Source organism: Lentinus tigrinus (genome assembly GCF_003813185.1).
Source record: "Lentinus tigrinus ALCF2SS1-7 unplaced genomic scaffold L226scaffold_43, whole genome shotgun sequence".
NCBI lineage: Eukaryota > Fungi > Basidiomycota > Agaricomycetes > Polyporales > Polyporaceae > Lentinus > Lentinus tigrinus.
Genome location: NW_027137952.1, coordinates 185,338 through 195,389, shown reverse-complemented (window position 1 = coordinate 195,389; position 10,052 = coordinate 185,338). Strand labels below are relative to the sequence as shown.

The window sequence follows — 10,052 nt, the reverse complement described above, 5'->3', positions numbered from 1 at the left end:
GGGTGTCTCGTCCCGATCGGGTGTCTCGTCCCGATCGGGTGTCTCGTCCCGATCGGGTGTCTCGTCCCGATCGGGTGTCTCGTCCCGATCGGGTGCTTCGCAGCAGTGTTGGATGAAGGGACTGACACGGGGGAACGGAACGTACCTAACAAGATGGCAGCCGTCACGACGCCTGGCACCGCAGGCCCATCAAACGAGTACGTGACCTTGCCGTACCTAGGGTAACTCTCAGTGCGTGCGCACCAAGAAGAGAGACTCGACGACGTACCTGACGGTGAAGGTAGAATTGAACGTGGCTCCGTCCGCGATCTTGCTGTTCGTGCGTCCCTTCCTCACGATTTTCCCGTCTGGCTTGTCTAAGAAGAGCTTGAGACCGTCCGGATCGAGAGAGTACGAGCCAGGCGGACTGAGTGGGTCGAAGTCTCGTTCGAATTTGGAGTGAGGCGTGGTCGAGTTGAACGCCATGAAGTACGGCGTGCAGTGCGAGCCTGAGTCGTGCGCGCGAGACCGGAGATCCCAGCTCTCTAGTGTAGTCGCTGCAGCAGCCGCTCCGGCCAGGACCAAGGGTAGATATGTTTTGAACATTGGAGGCACAATCGGACAAGAAGCAGACTGCAGAGAATACGTAGCGTTGCCAGCAAGCGATGTCAAGCGAACCGGGGACTCGGCAGCTGGCAGTGAGGGGTGAAGAGAGACTTTCCCAAGCGTGCAAGAAGCGCCACAGACTCAGAGAGACGAGTCAAAGATGAAAATGTAAAACACGAGTCAGGAAGGTCGAAGTGAGTAGTAGACTGTAGCTGAGAAAGGGAGACATTAACAATGAACTTGGTTCTCTTAACCGCCGGCCCCGGACGTTGCCGAAGGAGTCCATACGGCGTCACGACCCACTATACTTACTACTACCTTCTCGAGTCTCCACGAGATACTCACTGACGTCTCTTTTGCTTCATGAGTGGATGTACTTCCTGGTCCGGCATGGCATATAACCTCGAACTCGCTGCCTGGAATATTCCTCTTTCTGCGCACCTCGACGCCTACTCCACGGGTGACTGGTGACCAAGCCAACGACTGGTCTCGTCGTGCAGCAGCCAGCTGACTGGTGAAAGGAAAAAGGTACGTCAGCTCGGCTCCGTCTGGATCCGGTTTTGGGCGTACTCCAGGATGTATGCGCGTACAGAGGCACTGTCGCGAGAGTGCGGGTCGTGTGCCGACCGTTATCTCGGGCACAGAGAGGCCTTGTGAGGGATGTATGGACATGCGCTGTCGCGGTACGCATATGAGATCCGCTCTGGTGCTACTGCGTGGCGCTATTCGAGGAGAGGATCTACACGCGCCGCGTTTTTTGGGATAGGCCGACGTGTGGACGTGTGGGCGCGGCAAGGAGATGCTGAAGTTACGACGGATGGCACCGAGGATGGGATGTGTTGACACGCGAAGATACGTTGCATCTTTGGGACCTGTCACTCTGCTCTTGGAAGAAGTTGAATTTGCAGGCTTCGTTGACAGCGTGCGGCCGACGCTGCTCGACGCCCGCGCGCGAATGAACGGCGCGACGCTTTGTAACACACGATCGCGGTGTCGTGGTGGAAGGAGCGGGTGAAGCCACCTGTGATCGCCCTCGTAGCCATTATCCTTTCTCCCAAGACTTATGATCCGTCATCCCGCCCTAACGATCTTTTACTTGTTCCCTGCTTCCATCTTTCATCCGACGTCCAACTCCTCCCTAACCTCCCTTACAAACCAGCCCACCCGCTTTATATCCGACTCCCTCACCAGCCAAACCTGTCCCTTCCTTCAGACGTCCAGCATGTTTTCCTACGAGCTGTCAGTCTTTCCTCTCTCCGCTTACTCGATTGCTCATCCCTTCGCCTAGACGCATGCCTCCGACGTCCACTCACGACGACTCGGACAATGCGTTCCAGGGCAGGCTTGCGTCTCCCGAGACGGATGCGGGTAGCCCAGATGTCGGCCGCAACAGATGCCGCAGACGGAGTTGCCGAAGAGCCTGCGGCCTGACTTCCATTGGGAACGAACCAGCGGGTGCGGCGCGGCTACGTACTGGACGAAGAAGGTCAGCATCGTCCTAGTGCAGCGGAAGGCGTCGATCCGCACGTCCCGAGCCGGTAGGAGGATCGTTGTAGTAACCCGTAAGTTTCATTCAAGTCTGTTGCAATGAAGCTTACCCCAACAACTGGTTATCCAGCCCGGATCGTGATCATCAACGAGCCCAGCAGCCCCGGTACGTGTTCAGGGGACTGGCCCGGTACGAAACGGATAATCGCGATCGGGCCCGAGCCCACAACACGCAGTAGGCCAGATTGCAACCCCGTCCCTCGAAAACGCACGGCTCTCGGAACTCTGTGCATCCGACTTTCGAACCGGCCCATATACTGTCTGGTGCGCCCTACCGGTAGATGCATATAAGGAAGACGTCTCGAGGCTGATTCCCACATCCTTCCCGTAGCTGCTGCGCACTGCCTATCCCCTCATTGCAATACTTCTCTCATCATGGCGAATGTCTATGCCTCCAATTTCCTCCCCGACTTTACCGGTTGCACCCTTCTCAGCCGCTACAAGCTCACTGAGATGCTCGGCTCTGGTGGGAACGGAGTCGTCTACAAGGCGATCGACACCCTAAAGTTTTCGGACTCTCCCACTGGCCACTGCGCGATCAAGATCATTGACAAGACGGATTTCACGCCCGCACACCTGGAATTCATCCACCGAGAGGTCGACATTCACCGTCTCGTCTCCACCCATCCTAACATCATCACCATGCACGACGCATTCTACGATGATAAGTACCACTACATCGTCCTTGACTATTGCCCTGGCGGCGATCTCTATGACCGCATAAGAGCGCACAGCTACAGGAACAACCACGAACTCCTGAAGAGCGCGTTCGTATCTCTTCTTGATGCTGTCCAATACTGCCATGGGCAGGGAGTTGCACACCGCGACCTCAAGCCTTGCAATGTCCTGGCCAGCGAGGATGGCTCGAAGCTCTTCCTCGCTGACTTCGGTCTGGCTACCAAGGAGGAAATGAGCGACGAGTATGAAATGGGAACGCATACATACATGGCACCTGGTAAGGCTCCTCACTCTCACTCCATTCAACAACTGATGCTGACTGTTTTTCTGCAGAATGCTATATACGGCTTCATGGCCCTACACCCCCCTACTATCCCCCCGCCGCAGACGTCTGGGCTCTCGGCGTCATTCTGGTGGACATGCTTGCTGGCCAGAGCCCGTGGACAGTGGAATCATGCAGTCCACACAATCGGTACTTCATGGCGTTCATCCAGGATCCCTGCTACTTCGACAATGCCTTTCCCGCGCTCTCCAGGGGAGCGTGCGATATCCTGAAGAGGATATTCAATGTCGACCCCACCCTTCGCATCTCTGTGTGCGAGCTCCGCAAGGCCATCCTCAACCTCGACACCTTCTTCCGCTCCGAGTCGGAAAAGCGCAGGAACCCTACCCACGCTATTTCTGGGAAGTCCGGCATGTCATGGGCATCTCTCCTACCAGGTCGCATGAGGATGATGAGAGCCCGCTCGTTTATGGTGTGGGTGCCATTCAGGCAGGCACACCGGCGTCGTCTGGAGGTGCAGATAAATTGAGAATTCGCGTCCTACTACTCCATACTGGTTGATGCCGCGTTGTCGGCATCTTCATACCGTATTCCTCCATATGTATCAGAACTTGAATGGACTCGGACAAGCTACATACTATGTCTTCACCGATATGACCCAATGTGAACCGTCTTGATGCACTGTGTACACTACTACTCGTGCATCTACAGCATCTCAAGTTGCACGCGTCACACTGCAGGGAAAGTATTCGTTCGGTTCGACGTCCTCAACAAGACGCGACCATCGACTTCATTGTAACAACAGTGCCTATGGATACAGAACACGGGGGCAACAATAGTGTGACAATAATAGGGTATCCGGTACCACTCTCCAATAAATACGGCCAGACGGATGATGCGAGATCGTAAACATTACGTCGTTCAAGCAACGGTGAAGCTGGGAATGCCCAGTCAGCAACGACTCGGAGACGAGAGAGGGGGAGAATATACTCACTAAACCATATCGTCGAGGGAGCCGCGCTGCGCAATAGCGACAAGGGCAGGCTGGTGGTTCGCAGACGAGTTGATGGTGGAGACGCGGTAGGTGCCCTTGGGAAGACCGCCGGGGACAGTGACGGAGAGGACGCCGTTGTTGCCCTTATCGTTGAGACCCTTGAAGAACACGAACTTGGTGGGGTCGAGGGGGTCCTTCGAGTCGGCGGAGGCGATGGCCTGGACGACAACGTGGGAGTGGCCCTTGATGAGGCCGGCGTCGTTGACGACCTGCGGCGCCATGTGGAACGTGGTGTCGGGGTTCGTGAAGTGGCCGAGCTCCATGTTCTTCACAAGGACGTCGATGGTGAAGTCCTTGTTGGCGGGTACGGTGCCGCCGTTGGTCGGGTTCTGGAACTTCGCGAACGGCATCTTGTCCTTGGCGGCAATGAGACCCATCGGCGTCGCGTTGCACGAGCCCTCGAGGACCTGCTTGCCGTTCGTCTGTGCCTTGCCGGGGAACTGCAGGCAGAAGTTGATGAAGTTGTTCTTTGACGTCAACGAGGGCTCCTGGCCGGCGGAGGCGCTGCACGACCGTCAGCACAAGCGAGGCGGACAAGAAGCGATATACTCACTTGGCGGAGCCGTCCTGAGCGAAGTTAGCCTGGATAGACTTGGGGTCAAGGGTCGTCGACGTCTGCGCGTCACCACCAGCGGCAGCAGCAGTGTTCGATGCCGCAGGAGCAGCGGCGGTTGAGGAAGCGGCGGCGGTTGAGGAAGCAGCGGCGTTGCCGTTGGCAGCGTTGTCGCCACCCTTACTGCCAGAGCCGCTGGCAGCTGTCGCACCAGTCGCCGCGATACGAGCATCACGGTCCGCCGCGGTGGTACATGTCACACTGGTGCCCGCCGAGTTGACCAACGGGAGCGCAGCGCAACTAGGAGAGGAAAGTTGGATCAGCCGAGGAAGCAAGGCACCAGCGCAGCAATGATCACGTGCATAGTTCCACCACCGCAGGCCTGGAGGACGAACTTGCCGCCCACACACTGTGCGAACTTGTCATCAACGCAGGCGATGTCCCCAGCATTGCAAGACGAGTCAGGCGTCAATGACTTGAACTTGTTGCTGTGGATCAATCGAACATCAGTGCTTCATCATGACAGGTACAGCAGGGGACTCACTTCTGAGCGATGGCATCCTGACCGTTCTTGAGGGTAAAATCCGCGCGCTTGCTGGAGATGAAGCCGGGGCGGGCAGAGGCGGCGAGAGCGAGGGAGAGAGCGACGAAGACGGAGTACTTCATATCTGGTCGTAAATAGGCGGTCTACGCGTAAAAGGAGAGTGTATCGGACGCTAGGTCACAAAAGAGAAGAAGTCGATGGAGGGTCTGCGAGCGATCACGGATCGCAAGAGAGGAAAGAAGGAGCGACGGTGAAGAACCGAACGAGGAACCCAAGGACGAGCGAAGGGGGGTCTTTATACAGTAACCTCGGTGCGCCCATATGCAATGCCCAGGAGTGATGCGCTTGATGGGATATGGCGATGCGCCGAAACTGCGACGGCTTCAGGCCATTTGGATGGAGACGGTGTCATGCAGGGCCTCCTGGTATCAACGGCACTCGTCGCGGATTCAACTCGGCGCTCAAATGCAAGTCCATCTCCCAGCATCCACCGGCATCGCATCCTGTTTGCCGCGCCTCAAATCACCGAACTGTCGATGGCCGCCGCTGGCACAACGGCATGGGGTTTTCTACCCGGGGCGGCTGATGCTGGGAGTGCACATCTGCGTCCGCGGCCCCAGGCGGGTCCGCAGAACGGAGGGCACGGTCAAGGGCGGCTGGGAATTACGATGGACGAGGAAGACATGACCACAAGTGTTCCGCGGGCGCTGACGAGATGATGCGTACGTTCTGTCGGCAGTCGCTGGCCGGCCTCCGTTGGTCTGGTCGAGGGCTGGTAAGTACAGTCCGTATGTGCGAAGGCGGGTGGCCCGCCGGGACGACGGCAACAACGTTATCTCGATCCCTCCGACAGGAACCAAGAACTCGGGCTGCGATCACGATGCTGTCATCAGTGCCTCGTTTACGGAAATTTATGTAGTGCATCCTGAGGCCCGAGGGTTTGACAGAACACCGTGTTCGGGCACGACGCGAGCCTCGAGGTCGACCCACGTCAGGGACAGGGAGCGAGCAGATCCTGGTGTGAGCGGGAACCGGGGCGTTGTCGAGGACAACGTAGGTACGATGAATATCCGGACCGAGGATTGCGAGATGAAACTTGCCAGCAGTGACGCGCGGTGATGGTTGCTAGAACTGGATGAGAAGGTAAGAAGAACAAGGTTGCTCACGAAGGCTCGCATACTGTCCGCGTCCAAGGTGACGTGGACAGGAGGTGCCAGAGGTGGCCACGATTGTGCCGTTGGCATCTGCGACGTTGTAGTACAACCCGACGCAGAGGATGTCGACGTCGCCCCGCAGTTTGCAAGCAAGCTAGAAGCACCTGATCCCCAACTGCATCCACTGATCATACATCAAGTTCAGTACGCATACTATACAGAAATATCCCTGTCCGAAGTGAAAAGCTTGTCCGTGAAGCTTCGAGCTGTGCCGCGATCAAAGCCAGGCATAAGTGCCTCCGTCCAATAATATCCCCGCAGCAAAAAAGTGGTACGCACCACACACAATACATAACCCCTCTTTCAAACCACAAGCCCAGCTCTAGTGCTTCGACCACATTTCCAACAATGCCGATACAGGGCCCTTCCCGCCCGACGGCGGGTATGACGACGACGTCTCCTGCGGGGACGAAACATATCCCGGTTGATACCCAGAACCAACCGGGGCCTGACCATCCATAGGCTCAGGGAACGCGTTGTACCCCATCGGGCCCGAGCCATAGAACGATTGAGGCCTCCCGGTCCCATCTGGCATCGGGAATGCCATTGAGACAGGACGCGGGTGCCGCGGAGGCGGCGGCGGCGGCGCAGTGTACACCATCGGGTTGTTGAGCTGCGAGGGCGATGGAGAGGGCTGGTACGGATGGGTCTGGAATGATGGCGTGTGGTAGCTGCTGAACGGCGACGATGACGACGGCTTGGCGAGCCTGTGCGGCGGAGGTGTGCCAGACGGTGGAGGCGGCGAAGCAGACTCCTTGCCCTTGGTCTTCTTGTTCTTCTTCGCCTCCCTCTCGCGCTCCCGCTCTGCTTTCTGTCGCTCCTTCTCGATCCGTCTTCGCTCCTTGTCGGAGATCTCTGGAGCAGGGACAGGTGGAGGAGAGCGCTCTGATGAAGCAGCCCTTCCCGAGCCGGTCTCGGAGGGTCGACGCGAGCCTGTGAGAGTCGACTTCGGCCGTAGTTCAGGCATGTCAATCTTGCTGAGGTGTACGGTGAGGCTCGTCGGCGGCGCGTACTTGCCCTTGTCCTTCCCCTTCTTCGGGTCAGGATCGTTGAGATTGATGCGCTTCGGTCCCTTGCGCGGGGTCGTCTTATCTGTGTCGTATATCACGTACTGGTACAGCTCCTCTTCCTCCGCGACGCCTACGGTCCGGATATCAGGCAACGCTCGCGCCTGCAAAACGGAAGCAACTCACCAGACTTGTGCCGTAGTCGCTTCGTCTCCTCGACCACTCGCAGCACCTTCGGCACCTGGTCCGCCGACGAAGACCGTATCGTGATGAAGAGCATCGCTTCGTCCTACATTGACACATTGACAGACGTCAACAATCCGTCCACCTCAAACGACCGACTAGGACAAAGACTCACATTCAGCAGGCGCTCCGCATAGTGCGCGTAGTCCTCGATACTACATTCCTCCCACACCTCGATCTCGTTCGCCTCGCCATCTCCGTGGGCGGTACGAATCGCATGCATCTCGGCGACGCGCTCGACTCCTTGTCTTGGCTCTGGTCGCGGTGGCACTGTAGGCGGCTCGGAGGCAGGCGTCGGCGCGGGCGTCGGAGTCGCTGCGGGGGTACTCCCTTCGCGCGGGGTGTGATAGACCTCGTTCGAGTCTTGGAAGGTAAGGAGTGCAGTCAGAACGACGATCTCAAGACCCTTGCGGTCTGAGATATCGAAACTGGTGAGAGGAAGTCAGCGTGTGTCCATGGAGACTCCAGAGTGCGATGAATTGCCGTCCGAATATCCTCGGCGAAGCGCACGCTGTCGAGGGACACAAACGGACCACGACCTTGCCTGAGAACGTGAGAACGATTAAGAGAACTAGATCTTGGTGCGGCAGCGCATCAACGTCCGGGTCGCTCGAGACGTGGGCGGATGGGGGATAAGATGGGGCCACGGAGGTGGTAAGGGGGGAGAATCGGAAGGGGGTACGGAGACTTGCGCTTCTGGGAAATGGGAGACGCACCGATTCAAGTTGTAGTCCAGCAACTGGACTGTCCTCGTTTGCAACCTTCCCGGAGGTTCCTTCGTGACCGCGACGAGCACGGCTGGGTCCGGCTTGCGGAGGATGTAACACTCTTCGCGCCTCCACTCGAAGTCATTACTTTCTAGGGCTTAGTACGACGAAGGAGCAGAAATGAAAGGGAAACGCACTCTTCCCACTTGAATCCCCACTTGAACGTTATCGTCCCAGTATACTTGAGCTCAACGACAAGGTCAGGATTGTACAACTGGAGGGTCTTATGTTTGCTTGTAGCGGCCGGGGCGCTCACAGTGGCGAGAAGACCTTCAGACAACGGATCTGTTGCAAGATGACCGGAATTGCGCAGCCAGACTCAGACGTCAATCCAATCAAGGTTCTCGCGAATACGCACCATACATCTCGATCTTATACTCGTTCCCGGGTATTCGTCTCTTCGTGTACTGCAGCACTCCATTTGAATCGATTAGATCGACGACGTTCCGGTCGTCTTCACGCTGTGAGAAGTTGAGTGTATAGAGGTTCTGGTCCAAGCTCATCCTCCGGTGCGGATCTCCGGGCCTGCGGGTATCGTCTTGCTAGGGATATGATTGCGAAGACGTAGCTCGTCTAGTCAGGCTTCGCTCGAGAATGAAGAAGAGGGGAATGTGGCCAGATGAGAACGGTGGCGGAGTGTCGTGAATGCATGTCGGCGAAGAACTTCAAGAAGGACAAGGACCGCACGCAGGCTGTGCCCGTCTGCTGCGCTCACGCTGCGCGGCTGCCCTTGCTTCCGTCCTCGACCTGAAGGCTATACTGCACTATTCATTCAAATGCCATGATGTCCGTCGCCGGAACTCATGCATCTTGTCTTGTCGGCACACTGCATTCCATCCATATCCCAGTTGAAGGCGGACGCGACATCCACGACCTACAGGTACTAGCGGCAACTCACGAGGTATGGTAAGTACCGTCCGGTCCCAGATGGGGACCATATGAGAAGATACATGGGAAGTATGAAGCCGATGAAGACTGCTACCGACATCTCTGTCCTAATTGTAAACTGTGAGTAGATTAATGCATCATTCTATAGCGCAGTGTCGCAGATGCGCGTAGGCGATGCACGAACTACTAGACCTCGTTGGAAACCTGTCCATGGTCAGTCACTTCATGTCCGAGAAGCGTCGAAGGGACATACGATCAGTGTGCGTACCAATCAGCTATTCCTGATATTTCTGGCCGCGGACCGACTCACGTAGGATCAGGCACATAATTCACAGGTCTCATGGGTGCAAGCAGCACTGAGGATACGCGACAAGTATCACTGGAAGCACTAGCATCCGCCCTCCCGAACTGCTCGTTATGCAGTATACACTAAGAACATGCCTCGCGCCCTAGTAGCAGTACAAGAGCTCGCCTACTCGCGTGCAGCAGCTACACCTACACGCGCCACGCCGGGAACCCCGGACGTAGGTCATCTGGCACGAACAGGCCCGGCGTTGGGTCATGATCACGAGGATGCCAGAGCAGGCTGAAGCTTCGCTGGTGCACCGCTTGACCATAAACCGCGATAGCCCGCTACTGTGTCGTACCGTGTCTACGCGTCCAGTTGAGTCGCATGCGTTCAGTCCCC

The 10,052-nt window shown here is 57.1% G+C and overlaps 7 protein-coding genes across 7 annotated transcripts in view; 3 read left to right on the top strand and 4 right to left on the bottom strand.

Moving 5' to 3' along the window:
• Positions 1-785, bottom strand: part of L226DRAFT_616607 (glycoside hydrolase) — a 1,811-nt gene extending 1,026 nt beyond the window's left edge. Inside the window, exons 1-3 of the mRNA XM_067686930.1 lie at positions 269-785; positions 146-216; positions 43-77 (exon numbers count right to left, since the gene is read on the bottom strand). Coding sequence (XP_067530426.1) covers positions 43-77; positions 146-216; positions 269-585 — 423 coding nt within the window. The 5' untranslated portion in view covers positions 586-785. The remainder of the gene's footprint in view (positions 1-42; positions 78-145; positions 217-268) is intronic.
• A 668-nt stretch (positions 786-1,453) lies between these two features.
• L226DRAFT_265960 (uncharacterized protein) lies at positions 1,454-2,326 on the top strand. Its single transcript, XM_067673427.1, has 3 exons — positions 1,454-1,824; positions 1,874-2,147; positions 2,204-2,326. Exons 1-2 carry the CDS (start codon positions 1,649-1,651, stop codon positions 2,085-2,087), a joined length of 390 nt encoding a protein of 129 aa, XP_067530425.1. The 5' UTR covers positions 1,454-1,648; the 3' UTR covers positions 2,088-2,147; positions 2,204-2,326.
• Positions 2,327-2,508: 182 nt separating this feature from the next.
• Positions 2,509-3,623, top strand: L226DRAFT_471148 (kinase-like protein; the record flags this gene model as incomplete). The annotated part of the gene is made up of 2 exons (XM_067676356.1): positions 2,509-3,088; positions 3,145-3,623. 2 exons carry the CDS (start codon positions 2,509-2,511, stop codon positions 3,621-3,623), a joined length of 1,059 nt encoding a protein of 352 aa, XP_067530424.1.
• A 464-nt stretch (positions 3,624-4,087) lies between these two features.
• Positions 4,088-5,367, bottom strand: L226DRAFT_548016 (uncharacterized protein; the record flags this gene model as incomplete). The annotated part of the gene is made up of 4 exons (XM_067682553.1): positions 4,088-4,652; positions 4,702-5,001; positions 5,097-5,189; positions 5,246-5,367. 4 exons carry the CDS (start codon positions 5,365-5,367, stop codon positions 4,088-4,090), a joined length of 1,080 nt encoding a protein of 359 aa, XP_067530423.1.
• Positions 5,368-6,060: 693 nt separating this feature from the next.
• On the bottom strand, positions 6,061-6,686 carry L226DRAFT_265855 (uncharacterized protein). Its single transcript, XM_067673426.1, has one exon. The coding sequence runs from the start codon at positions 6,589-6,591 to the stop codon at positions 6,157-6,159; it is 435 nt and encodes a 144-aa protein (XP_067530422.1). The 5' UTR covers positions 6,592-6,686; the 3' UTR covers positions 6,061-6,156.
• A 95-nt stretch (positions 6,687-6,781) lies between these two features.
• On the bottom strand, positions 6,782-8,979 carry L226DRAFT_471178 (uncharacterized protein; the record flags this gene model as incomplete). The annotated part of the gene is made up of 6 exons (XM_067676359.1): positions 6,782-7,599; positions 7,653-7,755; positions 7,825-8,137; positions 8,426-8,563; positions 8,614-8,761; positions 8,835-8,979. The coding sequence occupies 6 exons, from the start codon at positions 8,977-8,979 to the stop codon at positions 6,782-6,784; spliced, it is 1,665 nt and encodes a 554-aa protein (XP_067530421.1).
• Positions 8,980-9,219: 240 nt separating this feature from the next.
• On the top strand, positions 9,220-9,992 carry L226DRAFT_265823 (uncharacterized protein). Its single transcript, XM_067673425.1, has 3 exons — positions 9,220-9,382; positions 9,513-9,577; positions 9,700-9,992. Exons 1-3 carry the CDS (start codon positions 9,258-9,260, stop codon positions 9,795-9,797), a joined length of 288 nt encoding a protein of 95 aa, XP_067530420.1. The 5' UTR covers positions 9,220-9,257; the 3' UTR covers positions 9,798-9,992.
• The last annotated feature ends 60 nt before the right edge of the window (positions 9,993-10,052 follow it).

Coding starts and splice junctions, on each gene's coding strand:
- L226DRAFT_265960 (XM_067673427.1), top strand. CDS start 1,649: ATGATCCGTCATCCCGCCCTAACGATCTTTTACTTGTTCCCTGCTTCC. Junction 1,825..1,873: donor AGCATGTTTTCCTACGAGCT/GTCAGTCTTTCC, acceptor CCCTTCGCCTAG/ACGCATGCCTCCGACGTCCA.
- L226DRAFT_265855 (XM_067673426.1), bottom strand. CDS start 6,591: ATGATCAGTGGATGCAGTTGGGGATCAGGTGCTTCTAGCTTGCTTGCA.
- L226DRAFT_265823 (XM_067673425.1), top strand. CDS start 9,258: ATGATGTCCGTCGCCGGAACTCATGCATCTTGTCTTGTCGGCACACTG. Junction 9,383..9,512: donor GCGGCAACTCACGAGGTATG/GTAAGTACCGTC, acceptor ATCATTCTATAG/CGCAGTGTCGCAGATGCGCG. Junction 9,578..9,699: donor TCGTTGGAAACCTGTCCATG/GTCAGTCACTTC, acceptor CATAATTCACAG/GTCTCATGGGTGCAAGCAGC.